Source organism: Periplaneta americana, chromosome 12, assembly GCF_040183065.1.
Source record: "Periplaneta americana isolate PAMFEO1 chromosome 12, P.americana_PAMFEO1_priV1, whole genome shotgun sequence".
NCBI classification, from domain to species: Eukaryota; Metazoa; Arthropoda; class Insecta; order Blattodea; family Blattidae; genus Periplaneta; species Periplaneta americana.
The window spans coordinates 161,557,627-161,583,950 of NC_091128.1; the positions used below are offsets into that span (position 1 = coordinate 161,557,627).

Below are 26,324 nucleotides of genomic sequence, written 5' to 3' on the forward strand. Positions count from 1 at the left end.
TATAACCTGTGAGGCAGAGAAGTTGCCTAGCAAGTACAGCGTTCATTCTGAAGAGTACGTACCAATACGTACGGTAACACCGGTAGTGGCAGGAATGTGAACTGTTTGGAAATATGTACTGTCGGGATATGGGGAGAGGGTTAAGACGATTACTTACGTATTTGTTGACATTAACTTCGACGGTCAACATGGACACGGAGCATTTGATTTGTGTTGTGGAATGTTACCGTACGCAACCGATGATAACAAATACCCTGCGTACGACTTGCCGGCGCAAAACACAGTTCGAAAGAGGTTATGGTAGCACACAGACCGTACAGACCGCCATCTCTTGCTACGACGTTCAAGTTATACCATACACGTTCTCAAGTTCAGATTGAAGAACGCCTTAAACAATAGGCAACTTCTCTGACATACAAGCTGAAACTTGCTTCAAATCGGTGACCCAACAACAGTGACGTCATGACACACTTTGAAATGAACATCCAGTATATGCACTGTTGGGCGAAGAATCTACATAAAGATTAATTTTTTTTACTTCTACAAAATTAATCTCTTATGGTAACATAGATAATAAACAATAAAAACAATTTTGTTTGGATAAAACTTCCCTTTTTTTTCATTATAACATACTTTTCAAAATGAAGTATAAATAATATTATTTTCTGATGTATGTTATACTGAGATTTCACTGTAACTCTGTTGTATCACTAGTCTAGCAAAGTACTTCAGCAATAAAAAAAAAACTACAGATACCAGTCACAAGCTTCTTTTTTATTTCATCAAGTAAAAATATTTCAGACATGCTCGAGACATCTTTCACAAGGATTATTTGACTCTCAAGCATTTCCTGTCTTTATTGCGACTCTTTATCCTCTGATATACAGAATCAAATGAAACGTGACAATGATTATCAAACACGAATTCAAAACGACTTCATGTCTGAAAAATATATTATAGACAGCAAAATTTGTCTAAACAACAAAACAGCAGTGTAATCTGCTACTGGATTCCTACCGTAAGAGTAGTAAATCGTTCTCAAAGGTCCATAATGCATATTTTGTAAATCTTAAAACAATAAGAAACATACAAAATAACAATTCAAGTAAAACTGCTATTAATCTACTTCTTCGATCTTCTCTTTTTCTTTTTTCTTTTTCTTCTTTTTCTCTTTCTTCGTTACCTAGAACAAAATCATTAATAGGTGTAACACAAACATCATCATTTGAATCTAGTTCCCTCTCCGATTCTAATATTTCACACGGGGAAGTCAGAGACGTACACTAAATTCCACAGATAATAATATGCACATAAAACCTGTCCTCAAATATTTTACTCAAATACCCATCACAGCCGCCTCACAACAATTAAATAAAATTTCAAAATTTCAAATTTGTGTAGAAAGTTAAAAAGACTACAAACGCATCTAATTCCCCAAACTAAGATTGAAATGTTATAAATCCGACAATATCCCTTAGAATACATAAATATTCAAACTGAAAACAACTTATTGGAACCATCTATTAAATTGAGAAAAATTCGTTCCCGCACGAGGGGGGGGGATACAAAAAAAACACACCCCCACCCACCCTTCCCGCGCACGAACGAGATCAGCTAGTTTCATGGTCAGTGGTCAGGCTAACCTCTATTCCACAGTGGTGGAAATCTCCTGGCTTAGTTGTCTCATAAGTAATCGCTTATGGGTGTCACTTATGAGGTTCCACCTGTCTTTGGACTCTTGACTAAACATACATACCTAGAAATCTGAGCTATATTTCGCGGGTGCTCATGTAAAGGGGGTTAAGTCAAATTGTAAAGTATGTAAATTTCTCTCCTTTGGTACTGAACAAAACCCCTTTGTCACAAAATACGGAGCACTATAACTGCATCATGGATGGAAGAATGATTTAACCCCTTTAACACAAGAAAAAAGTAATTGTGGAGAGTTGAAATCTGTACTTATCCCAGTTTAGTGAAATCATACTTAACCCCCTTTACACGAGCACCCACGATTTCTACCTGAAAATCAGGAGAAGGCAATAAAAATGCTGAAAATTGGTTGTGTTAAGAGCGATAATCTGGATTCTGACAAAGCGAGTAACTGTCATTTTGAAGAATTGAATTATGCATTGAAATTCACGTTAGAAAACTAAAAATTATTAAAATATATTGCAGAAAAATTTTATTAATTTGAAACTGTGTATCAGTTACTATGTACACTAAGGAAAAAATCTTTCATATGGTTAATTTTTCAGTGCCCAAAGCTGTATCTATCTCCTTAAGCTGTTCAGAGAGGAACTGCAGAGTAAGAATATTCTGTAATTTAACAGTAAATTTTAAATTCTAATGTACACACCTCTGCTCCTTCTGGTGACTCCATCTCTTCTCTAATTTTCTTTTTCTTCTTCTCTTTGTGTGTACTCTTCTCTGCCTCTTCTGGCGACTCTACGCCGTCTTTAACTTTCTTCTTCTTCTTTTTCTTTTTGTGTGTACTCGTCTCTGCTTCCTCTGATGACTCGACTACTTCTTCTTTAATTTCAATTTCCATTTTCTTTTTTTTCTCCTTCTTAAGGGACATGGATGGAGATGTAACTTGTGCCAATGGTGAATGTTCTGGAGATCCACTTAACTTGCGCTAAAAATACATACAAATTAATGCATTACAATATGTTATTTAAATAGTTCATGGGCAGTGTTAGAATTCAAGATGGGCAAGCCGGATAATTTCCCCTTTCTGGATTTTTCTCGCCAACTTCCGCATTCCTGCGTACATTCCCAACTGAAGAAAGAAAATTCTCCTCTCTCTCTCTCTCTCTCTATATATATATATATATATATATATATATATATATATTTTATTAGTACCACAACGGCCTGAACAGCAACGTTCTTCCTGAAATTACATTTCCGAAAACTTACTTTTACTTTTCTGTGTGGTGGTCAAAACATTTTCTTCTCTAGAGTGTTAGCAAAGTGTGCACGGCATTTCTAGTACATCCTATACAAATATGGCTGACATTAAAAAGGTTAAAACACACATTTCGAATTACATCCTTTCGTTGTAAATAGATGAAACTAGTGGCTTGTGCAGCAAATGCTGCAAACTAAGTTCATTAGATGTTCAAATAAAAATTTTTCAGATTTATTTTCAATGAAGAATACCAGACATTTTGAAAGTTTTTTGCTTCCATTATAATGAAACATACTCCCTCTGAATGTTTTTTATGCCAAATACTTTTTCTTGAACTTATCCACCTTCAGTTTTTGAGTTTCAACGCGAAAACGCAAGTAACAATGTCAGGACGATCAGCGGGTTTTTCATGTGGGAGTAAAGCTATAGCTCTTTTCCTCAGGAACTGTAATTTTGCACTCTCTCGAGCCAATACTGAAGAGAATGACGCATATAAATATCTACAGGACACTACCATTAAGTATATGAAAAAGACCCAACCCCACTTGATTAATAACTATAAAAATATTTGATTTTTAATAACAGTATTACCTTACGTAAGTTTTATAGTTATATATACTACATACCCATCACTCAGTAAATTATAGAAATGAAGATCTAATTTAATATATTTTCTACATTTACTTACATAACCCCAAAACGTTTCACTTTCATATAATCAATATAGCATTAATATGTATAATTAATTAAAAATAGTCGCATCATGGCATTAACTATAACAATATTTCATTTCAAATGGTAATAATGTCATCAAATCACCTCAAGTTTTGTAGATTTTAATATCCAATACACAGCTGTACTCAGAAAATTACACACTTGTAAATTATTTTTAGTAAGCCTTGAAGTTTTTAATAACCAATTGAATCTGAACTCTAAATATGTCTGAAATCTTGCAGATCATGGCCTTCGTATAATATTGTTTATTGTAGTGTGTTTGTGTTTTGTTTTATTTTGAAAAGTCATTATTTCTCAAAACTGACGACAGATGGATTTTGGAAAATAGGGAAATGATGTAGAAAAATTGACATTTCACTGAAAACTACTATTTTTCTGAAAAACTTTGGGTTCCAAGCTTCAAAATGAGGGGTCATTTATTAAAATTCGTTCAAATTTTCATTACCAGTTCAAATTATATATATATATATATATATATATATATATATATAAAATCGTAACAAATTAAAATATTCATTTAACATTTGGGTCACCTACAATATTCGAATAATGAAATTAAACTTTGCACAAATATTTCTCATAGACCAAATGATTTTTTGGTGGGAAAGCTGAAAAATGTAAAAAATTGAAATGTTTTACCAGAACTCAGTAGGACATGTCTTTAACTGCTCTTTGGCCTGCAGGCTGAGAATCACTGCTGTAGGCTATTGCAAACTCCTTGGGTGAAATAAAAAATGCGGTACAAATAGATTGAGAGAAATATCTCTTAAACTGACGCAGTGTGAAATATCTGGTGCAACATGTTAAGAACATTATAACAAGCAATTTTAAAACTAGACAGTACGGTACCTTGCGAGACTGCTCCGCTTCAAGTGGGTCCTGTGATTGCTGCGACCTAGAACAAATGAAGGCCATGTTGTAGATATTTACTCTTACTGCACACAAAGGACATCATTAACACACAAAGACATGTACATGGAAGAAAACCAATGTTCCGAAACAATATTTATATCACAGTCTACTATATACAGTCACGAAGCTTGAGTTTTGAGGGTGCTAGAAACAATAGACTGTGACGGTTCTATTTTGCATTGCCTGTAATGAGGCGATATTAGCGACCCTAGTGGCGAGCAACTATCTTATGTTTGCATATTTACTACGTATTGAGCTTCGCGACTGTATATACTATACTGTGTTTATATTATAATTCTTCATGAAAGCCAAACCAGGTGGTGGCCATTTTGATAAACAACTGAATCTGTTGAAAGTTTCGGGGCTCTACTTGATAATCTTTTTCTTCTATGCCTATAAATAGGGGTGTGATTTTTCGGTTTTCAAATTTTATCCTTTAAATGTGCAGAAATTTGATCTGAGCAAATGTAAGTTTTCGTTCTGCAAAGGAATTTTACAATGTTACATTTGTTCAGATCAAATTTCTGCACATTTAAAGGACAAAGTAAAATTCGTTCAATAATTATCATAATAGCTCTCTTAAATTCGCTGAAAATATTGGAAATTAGATCAAAGGCTTTCCCAAAACACGTTATAAAATGTTTCATGTAAAACAATTTTTACATTGAAAAGAAAAGAAAAACAAGCAAACTTGTATTAAACTTTTTTGTTTAAAGTATCTTAAAGTATAACCCCTTGAAGTTAATGACATTACTTACAATTCAGTCTGTATAAATAACGAAGTGATATCATTACCATAGACAATTTTATTCTGGCAGAAGATTGTGAAATGTGTTCTCAAAATTTTTTGTAGATTATCCAGAGAAAACTGCTGCTGCAGAAGACAATGTTAAATGCTGTATTATAAACAGACCACAATATAGTCTACCTGCAAGATTTGGAAGCAGTGATTTTTGCATCAGAGATGAACTCTGATATATTATGTAACTCAGACTATGTTCATCATAAAGTGTTTTACCTGAAGTCCACGTAACTTGTCAACCACTCAGTTGGAGTCTTGTCATTCGGTTTTCCATATTTATCTAACAATCCTTCTTTGATCATTGTTTTCTTCATAGACGCCTGGAATAAAAATCAGTCATTCCCATCACATATATACAGTGGAAAACAGGACTGGTGTTATGAGACATGAATAGCAATCCACAGAGGAATTGTTCCTAGAGAGCTACAATCAAGGTCATGAGCAATGCTGCCACAAATTAATACATTTTAGAAATATGTACATACCAAAGTTCTTACAAGAATCTGCAAAACACACTGTGCTCACAATGATGAAAGAAGAAGTATTATTTAACAGTTATAAAACAATTGTCTTTAGAGACAATTAATATTAGATACCCTTCACAAAACTGGCTTCATTTATACACTGACGGATCCTTGATCTCCAGAGAACAAGGTGCCGGTGCAGGTGTTATGTGCTGTCTCTTCTCACTTTATAGATCTCTTGGGTATGGAACAACAAGTTTTGATGGAGAAATCATTGCAATAAGTGAAAGTCTCAGGAATCTTCTATGCCACATCAATAAATTTAAAAATGCAGTTATATTGTCAGACTCCAAAGCAGCTATTCTATCAATCGTCTCTAAACACACACCTTCATCTCAAACAGCAGAAATAACTAAAATGCTCTCTCAATTAATATCACTCAATAAAAGAATTGTATTCCAATGGATACCATCCCATTGTGGAATTCTGGGAAACGAGAATGCGGATGCTTTAGCAAAGAAGGGCAGCACTGCTACTTACAGACCTGTTACTAAATCTACGTTTTACTCTGTGAAAAGATTTATTAAATCTACATACTTAGACTTCAACAAACAAAATTTGATAACACAATCCCAAGGGAAAAAAATGGAACTCTCTGCATCAAAATCCACAGTTAATTCCCGATTTACCACGAAAATCGTCTGTAGCTGCATTTAGATTGGCAACAGGCCATGATTGTTTGGCCAAACACCTGCATAGAATTGGAATATATCAGTCCCCTAACTGTCCATTGTGAAACTCAAACCAAGAAATGGATTCGGAACACCTCAAAATCTGTGCTTCAGTGGCTGGTCATGATAATATCTTTGAAAAATATTGGAGTGCAAGAGGTCAAATGACTTTATTGTCAAATGCCTGGCATTAGAAAACAACAACAACAACAGTTATAATAATGGGTTTGAAAATTTCTATGAACTGTTTATGAATGACAATTTCACGCATCCCTTACATGGACAGTAATAATGATCATTAATATTAACCACAAAAAAAGAGAGAGAGAGATATATATTTAAAGAAAAATAAATTGTCCGGCCTTAATTAAGGATGACCACGAGGATCCGGAAATTAATAGAAAATATAATGAATTAAAGATGAATATTATTATAACAATAAATTGTAATAATTAAGCACCACTGATATCGTGTAAAATAAAATCTTAAAAGATAATCTTAAAATATTAAATTTATAAATAACAGATTTGAGTTAAAATAACTATATGGCATATTCTTAATTAAGACCTTCTGAGTGGTATAAGTAAAATTGTATAATCTGCAGTGTATCTTTAAGAATCTGGGAGATGATTTTTTGAATTTCAAAAGATGGTACTGATAATTGTTTTAAAAAATTATATGCAAATTTTGGTAAAGCACCCCAAATACCAAAAAAGTAAACCTATCACTGATCAATTGAAGAGAGGAATGTTATACTTGGCACTAAAGTAAAAGATAATAATAATAATAATAATAATAATAATAATAATAATAATAATAATAATAATAATAATAATAATAATTCAGATATAAATGTATGTCTATTTTGTAATGATTTTTTTAGGTATGTAAGAAAATTAGTGATGTACAGTGATTCTGTAATATTAAATGATCTCTTTACAAAAGTAAGATTTTTTCCCTTCACAAAATTGGTAAAATATATAGTAAGGGAAGAGGTTAAAGTACTGTTGGAAATACTGATGAACACCTCTACACGGTCAGTATCCCCACCACTCTGTATTGGCTGTCAGTCCATGATTCCAGACCATACACAATCAGTATTACTATCAGTACTTGTTAATAATGACAGTGTAAGGTATGACAAAGACATACATATGGTGGAATCTGCAGAAGTCATCCCTATACAATCAAACCTCTGTACAACAAAGATCAATATAACGATAAACCTGCATTAAATGATATGAAATTCCCACTCTCAAGTCAAGAACCTTTTACCTGCTACCGTCCCCAAGACCAAGCTGCCGATTTACGAAAAACCCTGAATTTAAAAATACATATCATTGTAACAGGGTATTTCTAAAATTGCTTCATCGCTATAGTGAGGGATATTTAATATTATTTATACAGGAGATTTGGAATGGACGTGTACTAGTCTCCTTAGTTATTTTCCAGTGTACAGGTGACGAGGTGGGAGAAAGTTGGCATGGTGATGGCTTCTGCTAAACGGAAATCAATGAGTTTGGAAACTAAATTGGCTGAAAAGATTTGGATGAAGAAAAGAAACAAATAGCAGTTTCACAAAAATATGGATTTTCACAATCTACATTGGCTACTTTTCTTTAAAAAAAAAAGGGAAAGAAATTGAAGAAAGTGTTGCAAGTGGCAAATCTGATCCAGTATGAAAGCAACTGAAGACGGCAGTTTCAGACAGTGCTACAATACAATGGTTTATGTATCAGTGAATGATGTGTATCAATGTTTACAGAGTGCAATGATGAATCTATAATTGCAGAAATGAAGGATGGGAAGATAAAAGGCAGCAAAGATGAAGATTCCACAGATGATGATAGTGATGTAGGAACCAAAAAAGTATCTTATTTAGAACTGCTTGGACACATAGAACAAATTTAGTGTGCTGCAACTTCTCTTGAATGTGTTACAAAGGAACAACTAACTGTTTTGAAATCTTTAAGGTCAGTGTTCATTAAAGAGGCTATCAAGAGAAAAAAGCAAAGAAAAATTTCAGATTTCTTTCAAAAATAGATGTATGCAGTAATACTGTACTGTATTAAATCTACTTCCACAGTATGTAAGTACATAAATGTGTGATTTATTATATTCCGTTCCTTTACATGTTACCTCCTAGTATTGCCTTCTAGGTTAAATGGTACTCTGCTGGCAGGTTTTACCCTATGTGACAGATCACAGAACAACAACAACAATAATAATAATGCTGCCAACTCTACTCACTGATAAGGTGTACACACTTACACAAATATAATAATGCATGCAATGTAGGCCATATCGCCAGGTATAGAAAACTGTACATCTATACCTTGGGTCCCAAGCCCCATTTCCTGGGATATGTATCTCTCTCCATGATCACTCGCTTAATCTTCGCTACAATGCCGTGGTCACAGCTTGATATTGTGGCAGTGGTCATAAGAGCAATAGCTGAAATCAAACCATTACCAAAAATTTTTTTTAAATTTATGAAACAAAACAAACGAGGGAAACCGTAAACTTAGGAGAAACGATATACCTGACACATAATCTGATGGTACAACTGTTCTCTTTTAAGGATAGTACACTAAAGCTACACGTACAGATCAAATTTTCGTCAAATTTAATGTTTCACAAGAATTTTCAAGACTAGTCAATACTTTGCAAATATTATCATCAAATCACTAACAATACTTTAAAAGTTTTTATCTTGAAAGTAAATAAGAACATATTCTAATTGATCAAAGACTTGACAATTTTTTTTAAGGAATTGACCAATGAAATTTGAAAATATTATGGCGTCAAAAACCACGAAAAAAAATATTTCGTCCTGGCCGAGAGATGTTTGTGAGTTAATTCAATTATATGAATCAAACCCATGCCTGTACATCATGGATTCTGTGGAATACTACAATAAAATGATGGAAAGTAATGCGTATGAGGAAACTGCAAGGCAGATATGTGGAGTTAAGTATCAATACATGTATTTTTTTAATGAAGATTATAACTTATAACTTAGCTGAATATTAAATTTAAATAAATAAGAAAGCACAACTTACCCAGAGCAACGGCCTCCCCTTTGGTGGTTACAATTACTATTTCTTCATTTAATTCCATGCTGTCTTCATACCTCAGAACGCCTGGCAGCATGATCTTTGCTCCATAGCACACAGCATTCACCTGCACAAACCAAAAGACTGTCAGCATAGCCACAATAGTAACAATTGCTAAGTTATATAGCGTTAATGGAATTGATACTGAGATGGTATTTGGCGACATGAGGCCCAGGGTTCTCTATTGAATTACCTGACATTAGCCTTACAACTGGGGAAAACCTCAAAAAAACCAACCAGGTGATCAGCCCAAGTTGGAATCGAACCGATGCCCGAATGCAGCTATGGATTACAGGTATGTTCATCATTGATATAACATCGATTTGTTATACATTTCGATATATGTATTTTATTGGTTTATTTTAAGATGCTTTATCAACACTTCCAAGTCTCAAGTGATGTCATGAGACTGGAACTTGTAAATATTTTCAAATGTAGGAGAAATTCAAAAATATCTACATGTCTGCAAAAATCATAGTAAAAGATTGATATCCACTCCCTAGTTTTAAACTCAGTCATCTAGTGAAATAGACGATAATGAGATGACTCATATGTAGTAAAATAAAGACTGTTCAACCTCTTTTCAACAATAACGGGAATGATGCAATGAGGTTTTACTGTATAGCTGGGAAGATCAATGTTAATTACTCTACATGTAAGACATTAACATCAACCATAATCCTAAATTATTTCTGAATTACCTTATAAAGCAGATGAATTGGGGAAATGGGGATATCTTGAGGAAGAGAAATGTCTAAGAAACACTTCAAACATATGAAGCTTTGAAGAAGCATTCAGATATTGCTAAACATTGGGATATTACAATGTCACTATACTGCATTTCATAATGTCTGACAGGAGATGTAAACATTGCCGGCAGAGGTAGGGAGACAGATAATTTCTAAACCACCAATGACAGAGTTCATAGTCCAGACTTATCTTGATATTGGACAGAGTAGAATGTTTCAGACCACCCAATTTCAAGATAAGCATGGAATGTGATCTCTGCCATTCGTTCAATAACAATTATCCGCCTTCCTACCTCTGGCAGCAATGTTTACGTCTCCTGTCAGACATTATGGAATGCAATATCAATGGCCAGAACAAGACTGTTCCAAGTCCATTTTACTATTTTTTTTTAGAAGAGCTATTTTAAGCTCCTAATATTCAAAGCTTCCTGAAACAATTTGGAATAGCTTCATAACTTATGAAGAGAAATATTTATAATTTTGTTCGATTCATATATGCAGAGAAGAACTGGAACATAATGAAACATAGATTTCTTTCTTATAAAAAGTTGGAGTTAGAGCAGTCTGGTTCTCAGCCATCGATATAGTGATAGAAATTTCTTGTGGTACCATATTTTCTCGAATACATAATTTTTCAGAGACAAAGCCAAAAAAATAAAAATAGTTAAACAAATAAAAAATAAACTTTCAACAAATATATTCACGACAAATTAAAAACATACACAAATACAGTTCAGTTAACAAAAAATTAATTTTATCCTGGAACAGGGCGCATTTCAAACTCATCCTATGAGCATGCACTGCACATATATCAGTTGTCTTGCTTAATTGGCCATTTACACGATATCCTGCAACACTAATAGCATGCATCACGATTTCCATGTTCTTCCTTATCTTTGTTAATTTTAAGTATTTTGGTGCAAGTAAAGGATCACAATCTCATATCTTCATCTCATTTTGGGAATTTAAAATTAATATAAGATGCACAAATTATACACTTACTAGTATCACACATGAATTTCATTCTGACACATGTACTGCCATTTAACAATGATAACAATTGAAATAATAGCACGGGAAGATAGTGGCATGTGTTACCATCATAGGAGTTTTGCAGGAGGGAAATCCAACTTCATTTCGAATAAGCTGCGGACGTCTATTTTTTACTTGTGTATATCCGAAAAAAAGAAAAAGTGCGCGGTATATTCCAGAAAATACGGTAATACAATATTTCACTGTACTCACAGCACTGTCCTTGACAATGATACGCTTATGATTAACAAGAAGACCTTCTAGAGGTCGAATAACTCTTCGCAGGTAGGTTTCATCTTTATGATTCTCGTACATCCATTGGGCATCCAGTACATCATGCAATGTCACCATGCCTTCATCTTCACATTGAATGCCTGAAACCAGAAAGTCCTTCAATTACAACTGATATTACACAACACTCAAACAGTACAGTGGAACCTCAATCCATCATTTTTAGAGGAACAGGGAACAAAAACAATAAATAACGTATGGGAAAATGATAATACTGGGAAACCATAAGAATTACCGTATTTTAGGCGTGTAATAGACGCAACAGAGTTGTTGACACATCCCACTGCTCCCTAGACAATTTAAGGGACAAATAATTTTTTAAAATTATATCTTAAATAATGTAAAATCACAATGGACATATCTCTTAATATTTTATTCTTGTTTGTAAACTTGCAATAAAAAAGCCTATTGTTTGCTGTGACAGGTGAAGTTTTGGTAATTTTCAGTCAAAAATCGCATTTTCGTTTTCTTCTAAAAATGAACCTTGCTCTTATTTATATGTTGAGCAAGTTTCAATGCTGTGCGATGTTCAAAATTAAATTACGCAATATATAAATGGCTGCACCCTTGAACTACTTCAATTCCATGCAAATTTTACAAGCTCTTTTCTCACGCTTTTTTTTCAGCAGGTTCGAAATGTAGAGGCTCTTACAATTTTGATGCTAGGAATATGAAACTTTTACTGCACGTTCTATACACTGTAGTTCACAAAATAGTGCATGGGTTTTATGATTAAATTAATACTTTTTTAAATAAAAATGAAATATTTATAGTGGCAATGGAAAATTTCTATTTTTAGGTATGCAGTGGTTAGAAAATTTTTTTACCATTTCTATAGAGATATAGGAAAACTCATGCTTGATATTTTTCTAAATATACCACTGATCTTGCAAAAAAATTTCAAACATTTTACTCAAAAATTGAGCGACGTATTTCATTTTGAAACATGCAAATTTTTCAGAATATTTCTGTTAATAATTCAGAAACTAACTGACTCACAGAAATGAAAATTCACCACATCATTATGTATCACACAGTGATTATGTATATAAAACAATCAAGGACGTAGCTTGAAAAATGTATAAGGTATAAGATGAGCAACTGAATGATAATACGGCTCGCAAGAAATTGTACAACTCTTGGCTTGTTTCACATCTTAAAGCTTCAATGCCAATGTAAGATCTATGGAATACAATAAATGAAATGAAAGTGAATGCAGCTTTATTAGAACCTAAAGGTACTTACTTACTTACAAATGGCTTTTAAGGAACCCGAAGGTTCATTGCCGCCCTCACATAAGCCCGCCATCGGTCCCTATCCTGAGCAAGATTAATCCATTCTCTATCATCATATCCCACCTCCCTCAAATCCATTTTAATATTATCTTCCTATCTACGTCTCGGCCTCCCTAAAGGTCTTTTTCCATCCGGCCTCCCAACTAACACTCTATATGCATTTCTGGATTCGCCCATACGTGCTACATGCCCTGCCCATCTCAAACGTCTGGATTTAATGTTCCTAATTATGTCAGATGAAGAATACAATGCGTGCAGTTCTGCATTGTGTAACATTCTCCTTTCTCCTGTAACTTCATCCCTCTTAGCCCCAAATATTTTCCTAAGCACCTTATTCTCAAACACCCTTAACCTATGTTCCTCTCTCAAAGTGAGAGTCCAAGTTTCACAATCATACAGAACAACCGGTAATATAACTGTTTTATAAATTCTAACTTTCAGATTTTTTGACAGCAGACTGGATGATAAAATCTTCTCAACCGAATAATAACAGGCATTTCCCATATTTATTCTGTGTTTAATTTCCTCCCGAGTATCATTTATATTTGTTACTGTTGCTCCAAGATATTTCAACTTCTCCACCTCTTCAAAAGATAAATTTCCAATTTTTATATTTCCATTTCGTACAATATTCCCGTCACGAGACATAATCATATACTTTGTCTTTTCGGGATTTACTTCCAAACCTATCTCTTTACTTGCTTCCAGTAAAATTCTACTTACAGAGGATTAATTTCACATTAGTAACAGAGAACCTTAACTAATGGGGGAGAGGAGGAAGGTCACTATCTTTATCTTACCTGATCTATTACGTCGCAACTCCAACATCTGCCCACCTACTCCAAGGAGAAGCCCCAAATGCACACACATTGTCCGTACATAAGTGCCTGCCTCACACTTCACCCAGAAGATTCCTGCAAAACAAGTTTGTTACTTGTTAGTTGGTTCCAATGCTGAACAGTTCACAATCAAATTAAATTTTCTAGTGGTTTCGGTTTAAATTACTCCTATTCTCAGTTTGGGGTATGATTTGAAGACTTGTGATTTTGTCACTGTGCTAGGTTTAACAGACTGTGACTACAGTTCCAAAATCACAGCTTTGAGAAATCGCCATCTCTGCCCAATACATGATTCACAGCGATGGCGAGTGATCTACATAGGTGATAGTTCCAAAGTCCAGATAAGCAAAAGCCTAAAAATTCATATTATTTCTTTTTTTTTTTTTTTTATATTTATTCATTAAAGACATCAACTCAAAGAATTTGAGTGACCACAAGGGTCTTGAATGCAATAAACATGTATAATATAATGTGATATTTGAAACATTCAAAAGAAAGTTAATTGTTGAAGGCAAATAATTGAAATGGAGATGATGTAATATTTCAAGAGAATCCTTGATAATAGTTATAAGAATATACGTAACATAATCAAAAGCAATATGAAGTTTCTGAAGATAATTCCATGTGAATTTTGTAATAGACCTCTACTGCCAACAGCAAGCCAATGACAGACCATTATTTAAGAGGGATGTTGTACTTTTGAGAAAGATTAGGCAAACAAGTTTCATATATAGACTTCTTCTCGAAATAAATAGTAGGGTCAAGAATAAGAGCCCATTTTAAGCATCCGTTAACAGCAATGTCTACCCACTAAAAGAACCATTTGATGATACACAATGTACTTCCTTATGAATCTCTCAATTTAAAGTTTTTAACGATGATGTCTAGCACTGATCAGCAGCTCGCCTTTAGGGCATTGTTCAAGGCCTCATTCCAACATAAACATAACATCCTAAAGGATCATCTAAACAAATAAAGAGACCGTGCAACCTTCTGTCTAGCAGTGATGCATCTGGAAGTGTATATAGTGAGGATCACGTAAGAGCAGTTCCTAAAAGACTAATTTGGCCGTTTCTTCAGTGTTGCCAACTAATACCAGATATCACCAAAAAGGACAAAATCACAATGATATGTACAATAATAATAATAATAATAATAATAATAATAATAATAATAATAATAATAATAATAATAATAATATACTATTAAAAATAACGATATCTTGCTTATTTACTTATTTACCATCTTTATGTTGGGAGATGTTTTCTAAATGGTTCAATAATTTGTGAAAGAGTAGGCATGTATTTTTCTCCTGGACCTCTTGTACATTATGTTGGTAATTAGTAGATTAATATGATCTAATATTAAAATGTATTTTGTCTGACAACATAAAATTCATTCCTTTACTAAACAGTTTAAGATTCACGAGATCTAACCTAAAAATGTATTTTGTTCGATCACATGAAATGATTAATACAAACTCCGAAAACTGAATGCCACTTTAAAATGAATGCTTAAGAATACTTACTTACTCCTAATAATTTTACTATTCTAGTTATAATTGCTATCTCCGTGTGCATTTTCTATCGATTACATCGATCACCCAAATGCATGTATCACACCATATGTTATATTTATTTACACTTATCTGACTATAATCTTGAATTGTAACCATAACGCAATGCAACACATAAAATAACACTGATATTAATTAATTATTAGTATGTTCGAATTTCACTAGCTTCCAGTAATCGGCTCAGAAATCTAGAACAATTTGAATTTTCAGAATTTGCACTACCTACAACAGCTCCTACTGCCAACATAACAGTTAGAAAATCACTACTAGGTGTAGTATTTCTCAGTATCCAAATTCGAAACGAAGTTGGCAAAAGAAAATTCAACCTTCAAACTAGAAAATCACCATAATCCACTAGCATATGTAGTAATGGGGGAAAAATAATTACGTTTCACCCATAGGGTATTAAGTAGGCTGATCCGAACTATAGAAGCACCAAAACATCACGAAGAAAACTCGCAAACAAGTTTTCATATGTTTATAGACTTAAATTTTGAGTTATGTAAAGTCCAAGATTTCTTTAGCAAAATAACTATTGAAAATGTCCTCTAATAACAAAATAATGTGAGAAACCAAACCAAGACCCACTACTTGGATGTTAGTTAGTTATGTTCATACAACTATAAAGCAAGTAACTCACCCATGTTTTTCTCCATTTCGTATTCACACAATTTACTCTCATAGATAGTTCTCACACGTAACTGTCTCTTCACAGCTGCAATCAATGGCGGTCTCTGGAAAAGAGCACCTTTCAGCCTCTCTAATGCCTGTGCTACCTGAGAACCATAACACAACTAGTTATTAAAAAAATTATTATATATAATTCAGGACAGACAGTTAAGAAATGAAGTTGTGCTGGAAAGAGTGGATGAAGAAAGAATAATGCTGAAATTGATTAAGAGAAAAAGAAATTGACTGGGTCACTGGATAAAAAGAAATTGACTACAGAAGGATGCACTGGAAGGAATGGTGAACCAGAGAAGAGTTCGGGGCAGAAGATGACATCAGATGACAGACAACATTAAAACATATGGATCATATGCGGAGACTAAAAGGTAGAAAATAGGAAAGATTAGAAAATGCTGGGTTTGCAGTGAAAGAGCTACCCTTGGGGAAAAAAACTATGAATGAATGAATATATAATTGTTTCATGTAGTAACCTGGATCACAATATACTGTAATTTACCAGCGTAATGGATGCCCCCGCATAACGAAAGCACCCAAATTTTTCGCGTTAAAATAAAAAAATTTCTCTCGTAATAGACGCATCTCATTTTAAACAAAGATCGTTTTAATAATATCGAAAGTCGTAAGATTGGATGCATTGCTTATGTTTAAATTCTCGCTTTTGCTTCCTTTTTAAGATCAAAATGGTTTTATATGAAACATTTCATAGCGTGTTTTGGAAAAACCATTGATTTCATTCCCAACATGCTCAGTTAATTTCAGAGAATGGTGTGCTATGATAGTAAATTATTGAACTATTTTTAATTTTGTCCTTTAAGTGTGCAGAAATTTGTTCTGAACAAATGTAACTTTTCGTTCTGCAAAGGAATTTTAGAATATTATATTTGTTTGGAGGGGAAAGAAACTGGCCACCCTACCCCATTATCTCCTGGAATAGTTGCCTCATGAGTGATGCCTTATTGGTGTCACTTATGAGGTTGCAACATGTCTTCGGACAGTTGACTAACACAACAATATTTGTTTGGATCAAATTTCAGCACATTTCAAGGACAAAACTAGTCCACACCTGTGGAGTAATGGCTAGCGCGTCTGACTGCGAAACCAGTTGGCCCGGGTTCGATTCTCGGTCGGGGCAAGTTACCTGGTTGAGGTTTTTTCCGGGGTTTTCCCTCTACCCAATATGAGCAAATACTGGGTAACTTTCAGTGCTGGACCCCGGACTCATTTCACCAGCATTATTACCTTCATCTCATTCAGACGCTAAATAATCGAAGATGTTGATAAAGCGTCGTAAAATAACATACTTAAAAAAAAAAAAAAAAAAAAAAAAAAAAGGACAAAACTAAAATTCTTTCAATCATTTATTATCATAATACACTCTTGTTTTAAATTGACTGAGCATATTGGAAATTAAATCAATGGCTTTTCCAAAACACATTATGAAATGTTTAATACAAAACAATTTTTATCTCGAAAAAGAAGGAAAATCGAGCAAAATTGTATTTAACTTTTTTTGTTTGAAATATCTCAAAGAATAATCCCCTGAAATTAATGACATTACTTGAAGTTCACCCTGTATATAAACTCACCTGTTTTACACTTTGTACTGGAGAATGTAACTTGAAAACACACACATACTCCTTCCCTGCATTCTGCTGGGATTTGGCAAGTCTTGTTGCACGCTCAATACACACAATCAAACAGCCTGAAAAACCAGTTGAACATGATTATCATCATTCGTGAAAATGAATGCAGATCAACATTGAAAGAAAAGTTTGTGGTTGCTACAAGAACTCAGAATAAATATCGTATTTTCTCGAATGACCCATGAACTTTTTTTCCGAAATATATAAGTAAAAAACAAGGGTGCATGGCTTATTCGAAATGAAGTTGGCAACACTGCCCAATTTTTCTCCCGTGCAACTTCTATGGTGGTAGCACATGCCATTAACTTCCTGCACAAATATTTCAATTGTTAACAATGTTTTATTAGCCATTTAACTATGCTGGTTTTTTAGCATTTATCTTATTTTTCTATCAAGTACCAAAACATAGATACTGTGTATCGCTAATAAAACAAAAGATTCACTAAAATGTGAATAGTCAAAATTTTATCCTGTTGTCACATAGAAGAGAAATTCTTGCTCATTTCACGTTCACTATTGTCACTGGTGTTTACTGTTCTAAAAAAAATATTTGAGAGTTCTACACATGAAATAATCTCGCATATTATATTCTCCTAATTTAAGTGTACATTCTCTTTCTTCATTTTTCTAGTCATACGTGCAGGGCTTGACCAATTTTATGGTGGCTCACCAGTTTGGCAAAAATTTCACTAGCCAGCATGGTCGAACAAATTACAGAAACACAATTAAATCAGAAATTTTTTCCACTATCAAGTAAAAATTTTCACTCATCACAGACGAGTGTGCTTATCAAGCCCTGCAAATGTGTGTGTGTGTTTTAAGTGAGCTGAATACAGTGCACACAAAGAGATTGCACCACCACATATACCCAATTCAATGTAAAATACCCATAAAAGTATCCACTGACAGCCTAAACCAATACAACAAATCAATACTGTCATACATTTCTATCTGGTTAGACCTGGGTTATCCTTCAGTTAAAAAAAGCCTATAGTCATCAGTTTTACCACCATATATCAGTACCATCTACCCTTAGTTCGTTAGTCTACACAAAAAAAAAAAAGCATGTAAATAACCTAAAATCTTTTTTGTAAGTATACAATTTTTGTGTACACTAGGATTTCCATACGTCTCGTCTTTCCTGGAACAGTCATGTTTTTTGGTAAAATGTTCCAGTGTCCCAAATTTATTTCACTTGTTCCACTTTTCAAGTGTCCTTTCTGAAAAATAAGTGTGGAGAACAGGTTTTAATCCTGTTTAAAATATAACCATAAGCTTGCACTCATGGTGGCCAATCCCTGAAACACTGTTGATCAATTTCTATTACGATGTTGGCAATACTTATGACTATGCTTTTTTTTTATCTCCATGCTTGTGTCGACAGTATTTTTAAAGTGTGTAAATTTGTAATTTATACTTATATTTCAAGTCGATTTTACGTTAATGTGTAAATATTTATACCAGTACTGTCTTATTTGAAACTAAACATGGTGATTTATTTTCGGTTTTCTTGATTTTAATATGTCTCCCTTTAAAAATTAATGTCCCAGGTTTTTAAAGTAAAAATTTGCAAATGTGTTGGTTATTGAAAAGTTATTATGGAAACTGCAGTATACTTCTATAACAAGGACATATTGTAATAAATTTAACGAATCAGTACGGGAGAAAGGAGGAAGTGTATGCTAAAATGTAAGCAAGTTCGAGTTGCTGCAAGGACACTTAGGACCCATCTTAATCTTTACATGAGTTCGTAGCCTGAAGGCCACTTGTCTCACTTCATTTACACTGTGCCATTTAAGTAAATTTTGCAATGAGAAAAGCCGAAAGAACCATCAACTAAAAAGAATGTTAAATAGCTGAGCAATTAAGCTAGCTGAGAGCAACCGCAACATCCCACAACATCTAAAATTGGAAAAAGAAATCATGTGGCAGAACTAGGTAAAACTTTAAATATAAATTCCCTTGCCACTCAGTTATATGTAAAAAATCAATACTAAATTTAGTGAATAGCTTTAATGAAAGAGGTTCTGTGAATGATATGATGTGAATTAAGTACCACACAAGATGGGCAACACTTCCAGTAGCTACTGTGAGGAGGGTGAATACTGAAAGGGAAAACTACAGACATAAATTTCCTGGCCACTCAGTTATGTGTAAAAAATCAATATTAAATTTAGTGAATAGGTTTAATGAAACAGGTTCTGTGAATGATATGATGTGAATTATGTATCATAGAAGCTGGGCAACACTTCCAGCACCTACTGTGAGGAGGGTGAGTAGTGAAAGGGAAAAACCATAGACATAAATTTCCTGGCCACTCAGTTATGTGTACAAAATCAATATTAAATTTATTGAATAGATTCAATGTGAATGATATGATGTGAATTATGTATCATAGAAGCTGGGCAACACTTCCAACAGCTACTGTGAGGAGGGTGAGCAGGAAACCTGTCATTGGTTGGCCGATAGAACTACAAGGAACATTTGCTGGACTTAATGTACTTAAAATATGTAATTTTTTAGTTACTGCACTTGACTTTACAAACTCTGAGATAATCAAATTCTGATCCTTCAGAATTATAAGGATCTACATATGTTCAAGTAAACAAACATATTCTAATGATGAACTTACCCGTAACTTTAGGATCTAAAGTCCCTGAATGACCCGTTTTCTCCACCTTCAGTATTCTCTTAACCCATGCCACAACTTCATGAGAACTTGGATTGGCAGGCTTATCCAAGTTCAAATATCCCGAACGCACATATTCACGGATCTCTCTCTTTAGTGGGGATGCTCCACATGGTAATGGAGTGTAGTGGTTTGTTCGACAACACAGTTTACTGAAATTCTGAAACACAATTTTCACGAAAATTAAATTCATGCACATGAACCAACAAACAAGACGCAATAATCCAAGTTCTGATTTACCTTCAGCAACAAAGGCCACTGTGACGTGTCCAGAGTCTCTAGCTTTCCAGATGCCTCCAGCTGGTAATCAGTGGTGCACTGTACTTGCCCCAGTGTTGGCGTTTTCTTCTTCTTTTTCTTCTTCATTTCAGCTTCTTCACCTAACACCGCTGCACACGAAACGATTAGGTGGTTAGTTCAAAATTGAAGGAAAAGACAAAATTCAAGTACTTTTGTGATATGCCAACAAATTAATTCCTAATTAACTGATACATTTCCTGATATTTGTTAAAAATTATTGAAATTATTATATATGATACAACTATTAAAATTATGATAATAATAATTAGGGCATGATCGTGAAAATAAATTAATTGTTCTATAATAGACGATGCTCTGTGTTGTAAATTTATATTGTCTCATGTCATATTTTATAATAAAAGTTTTAGAATTACTTTATATACAGAGCTTAAATCCATTGCACTTATTTGCCATATTAGAGTATTAACTAGTAATTGTTGGTAATTCTGAATAACTGTGTTCTGCAAACAGGAGGTAAACTTTATAATCATTCAATTGAATTTCTACATTTCTCAATTTTAATTTCACTCTTAGGAAACTCTTAATGACTTCACGTTGAAATCTCCCCTCAATTTGACTAGCAAGCCTTCACAGCAGAGGTAAAAAAAAAAATTAGCTGCCCATAGTTTGATATGAAAACTTACTTGGAATGTTTAATTAAGATACAAATGCATACTTGGAGAGAGTGGCTGAATTACTATCCAAAGTGAATGCTTATGCTGTCATATGACATGCTAGATGCACATTCGACAAACGGAGACAAATCTCTCTTTTTAGTATATTAAGATATAATTGTCAGTAAGGAATCCGTATACTGAAATTTTTCCGCTTAAGTTTGTTTTCGTAAATAGGCTACTGCGATTTAAATGTACATGTTGTATATGATCAATATCTTCATGGTTCTATTTCATCGTTCAACACTACTCACCTTGTTAATGGTAAGTACAAATACATGGTTCCTCAGGAGAACTCAAATCTGAGAACCAAGAGAAAGTTACTTATTCCGGTCAGAGATAAGTAATTAATTTTTCCTTATCTGAGAGTGTAAGTTCGTTAATTAGGTACGTTAACGTTTTAATCATTGGCCTTTTATGATACAAACGTTATTCAGTCATTGGAATCATGAAGAAATAGTGGGGAGGTTATGAATGGAAGAGATAAGCAAAACCTACCCCCTACTAATTTACGAAAGTTTCACAAAACATGTAGCGTTCCCATGAACTCGTCTCTAAAGAACTCTTAACAGTCAGCGTAACTGCGATGTTTTATTATGCGTAATGTTTTGAGATTATTTATTTACTTATTACGAAAGGTCTATGTTACGTTAAAATTCACTGGGTCACGGGTTTCCAATTTAATTTCACTTGCTGTGCATGATTTTGGAGTTTATTATTACTTACGTCTATCGTCTACTTCCATTATTTCAAGTCCAGTTGTTATAGCACGTGTTCAACCGGAGCAACACCACCGTCCACACGGCACAATCCGGCGTCCATATGAATTTCTTTCTAGTCCACCAGAGTGTGCTAAATTCGTTGGAACAGTAGTGCCAAAGAAAAGAAAAGTACCACCTCAGGTACCACCACACAATCTTTCAATTTACAGTATTTGCATGGATAAATATTATATATTTATCCATGGTATTTGTTTTCACTGAATACTGTCATTATATTGTCGAACTATAGCCTACTGAGAGTTAACAATATGAAGACGCGAATCGTACTTTCTGATATTTTCTTCTGCCCTGAACTTTTCTCCCATTCACCATTCCTACCAGTGCATCCTTTAATAGGCAGTTTCTTCTTAGCCAGTGACACAGCCAATTTATTTTTCTCTTCCTGATCAGTTTCAGTATCATTCTTCCTTCACTCACTCTTTCTAGCACAGCTTTATTTCTTATTTTGTCTGTCCATTTCACACATTCAATTCTTCTCCATATCCACATTTCGAATGTTTCTAATTGTTTCTCTTCGTTTCATCAATATGTCCAGGTTTCTGACTCATACGTCACACTCCACACAAAGCACTTCACTAGTCTCTTCCTTAGTTCCTTCTTTTTCCAGAGGTCCGCATTGACTTCCCGGCAGCAGCTCATGTTACTGCTTATAGTACACCCCAAGTATTTGAAGTTGTCCACTTGCTCTACTACCTCATTTCGAATTCGAATGTTTAGCTTCTTTATTTTTCTTCCGATAACCATGAACTTCGTCTTGTTTGCATTTATCTTCATCCTATGCTGTTCACAGACGTCATTTAGCTTTAGTAGCATATCATCTTCTCTTCTGTTAGCAATCAGCAAATCTTATACACTTTATTCTTCATCATATTATCATCCCTCCCATGTTCTGAAACAGTTCTTCACTAAATCCTCCAAGTAGATGTTCAATAGGGAGGTGATAAAGGCCATCCTTGTCATACTACTCTCCCTATTCAACTTTCCTCTGACATTTCTTCTCTGTCTTGACTTTGACTTGTTGTTTCATATAAAGATTACTAAATAGCCTCTCCTTTTTCCAATCCACACCTATTTTCTTCAGAATTTCCATACGTTTATTCCAATCCACTCTGTCAAAAGCCTCTACAAATATTACATACATTTATTTTTATCTAGGTATCTTCTGCAGATTGTTTGCAACAGTCCCGATAGAATAAACATATAAAAAAACAGCAAAATATCCTTCGGAACAGATGCAATAGTCATCAGAAGAGACAAATAAGCAGAAACTCCAATCTATGATGATATACGAATTCCATCACAAGATATGTGAAAATACAAAATACTCGTATCATGAATCTACCAGTGACTGCACATGTTATATATGCAGTAAACCATGTGGCAGATAGCACTTGTGTGCAGGGCCGCCGAGAAGGGGGGGGGCAAAGGGGGCAAGTGCATATGTGCCCATGAGCAGTAAGGGCCCGTCAGATGACTTTTTATTATCACGAATAATTATTCACAGATACATACCAGTACTATAAAATTTTGTAAGAACATTTGTTACATGAATCTGACATATTAACCAACAATAGTAGAATCAATACCAATTACCACTTCATTGTGTAAATGTTTAACTTTTCTATAATAGAATATCGGTTTTCCACATTAACAATCATCGACACGACACTTGAGGGCTCCGGTATTTGCCTGAGATTTGTTCCCGTCGCTTGTACCGAACACGTTCAATTGGCTTGTCCTCTTAACTAACAACCCCTGTCAGCCCACCGCAATATGCTAGTGGGCTTTCCCAAATCCAAGCCGGAGGATTACGTTTCCTTTCCAGTAGGGCCTACACGAAACTTTCGTCTTTTCGTTGTTTTTCTAGTAAATTTTGTGTTACCGGTGGACAATGGACAAGTAGGAGCATAAGTCGGGAGCTGAGAAGAGCAAGGAGAGACAGAAAAATTGGAAGAGATTAAGAAAGGGAGTAGAACTTTGAAGTTGGTGTGAAATTGAGCGACCTTGGAAAATTAAAAGTAGCAGACAAATTGTGTCATTGAATGTGTTGTTCGAAAACAAGAGCCTTTCCAAAAACAGTATTACAGTATTTTAAAAAATCAGAGAAAATAGTACAGTGACTGATTTGTTTCACTCCACATTAGCCAGTCTCTGGGAACACATTCTCCATTCTTGAGTTTTGAAAATAATACTGTAAAGGCTCTTGTTCCGCCACTTAGAATGTTATTAGGCAGGTTGGTGGTACTTTTTCGAACAACACATTCAGTGACACAATTTGTCTGCCATTTTTTGTTTTCAAAGGTCGCATGTTACTTGCCATGACTCAGAGTTAAGAACTGGTGTGGATAAATTTGTTTCGCTTGCACATATTAATACATCATTTTTACTATTGTTTGCTTGTTCTGATTCAATACAACATTATCAGAATTTTTTTTCTAGGCAGCCACAACCATCAGTATTCACTTCTAAGTATGAACTGTCTTCATTTTTGACAACCTGAACAGACGGGCTTGAGATTGGTTTATTTTCTGCACCTTCACTAGCAACACCCAATTTCACACCAACTTCAAACAAAATGAAGGAAATAAAAATGTATTCACAGTAACAATGTGTCAAGAAAGACTGAATAATCTTGGCCTCCTCAGTCTGGAGAGCGATCTTGCTAGGTCTTTAAATTTTGATGATATAATTGATGATTTTGCATCAATGAAGTTAAGGAGAGTTGTGTGTAGATGTTGGCCTGCAAGTCTGACCACAGTATAAAGAAGATATCTTCTTTATACTGTGGTCAGAAATTAAAGCTGTTTAAGAATAGTGTTTTATGAAAATGAAACGAAACAAACGACAACGAAAAGACGAAAGTTTCGTCACGAAACATACTATGTAGGCCCTACTGAAAATGAAGCATGATGAATATAATATATTGTGCTAATGTGAAGTTTTACTCAAAGTTTTCAATGTAACAAAAGTGTATATTTTTAGATTCGTATCTGTGTATGGGGTTATCTTTTATTTATTTTGCAAATAATTATTATGGTCAGAATAATTGGTAACTTGTCACTTTTAACTTTTTTTTTCAATGGGGCCCGAGCACAATATTGCACAGGGGCCCATAAATCCTGTCAGCGGCCCTGCTTGTGTGTAAAAACCCATGATATTACTAGTTGGGTGTAGCAAATACTAGAATATTATTTTGCCAGTTTTCTCCTCTTTTTAGAATTCTTAGCTGCAGTAGTTTTTCCGGTTGACCAGTACATGGCAGAAGTAGCTCGAATTTCAGGTCCTCTATGAAGAAGGGTTCCTTGGCAAGTTCATAGACCAATCTATGGGGTTTATTTTGCTACATCCAATGCTCCTTTTAAGAAGCGTGCTTTTATTTGATTTGATTTGAAAGTGTGAGCTATTCCCAGATTAATTGAATCTCGTAAGTGATTACTGGGGTTATCTTGGCCTGGAATAATATATCTGCTCTCTTAAGAGATAGTCATGTAGTACGCATTTATAATTTACATAAAGAGATACTGCGATAGGAGATAGCAAATGGTTTCATTGTTGAAGAATGTTTTTCATATACCTATATCTGTGCTGTTATATTCAGTGATTCTATAATTCTTAATAAAGCAGCTATTACTGATGTAACAATCAATCTGCTCCTAAAAGTAAAGAAATAACAGATTGTTTGAAAATTATAATATATCATCTGACGAAGCTTAAGGATAGTTTTTTTCAATTGATATCAGCACACTGTGGATTATCTGATAATGAAGCAACAACAATCTTGCCAATGAGAAGAGTAATATCTTACAAAATCCCATGTCAACTTTATCATTTTCAACAGTTAAAAGATTAATCAACTCAAAATATCAAGACATAATATCATATAATTTAAAATAATAAAGATGTGTCTCAATGTATACAACAAAACATAATTCCTGATCTTCAGGAAGAAATAGATCAGAATTATCTTCAGCTATGTCTAGCCCGTTCATCCACCACGGTGTAAGAAATATTGGAGAGTAAAGAGAGTTGATGGCTTTATTGCCAACAACTCAGCATTAGTTAACAAATATATTATCTGCGCAATTATTCACCA

At 34.1% G+C, this 26,324-nt stretch overlaps 1 protein-coding gene across 1 annotated transcript; it reads right to left on the minus strand.

Moving 5' to 3' along the window:
* Positions 1-842: 842 nt before the first annotated feature.
* Positions 843-22,321, minus strand: Nop60B (dyskerin pseudouridine synthase 1 Nop60B). The gene is made up of 13 exons (XM_069842403.1): positions 22,176-22,321; positions 20,716-20,864; positions 20,419-20,635; positions 17,730-17,845; positions 16,094-16,229; positions 13,839-13,952; positions 11,666-11,826; positions 9,618-9,738; positions 8,891-9,009; positions 5,577-5,680; positions 4,496-4,541; positions 2,357-2,635; positions 843-1,183 (listed from the first exon to the last, which is right to left on the minus strand). Exons 1-13 carry the CDS (start codon positions 22,192-22,194, stop codon positions 1,118-1,120), a joined length of 1,647 nt encoding a protein of 548 aa, XP_069698504.1. The 5' UTR covers positions 22,195-22,321; the 3' UTR covers positions 843-1,117.
* Between the last annotated feature and the right edge of the window lie 4,003 nt (positions 22,322-26,324).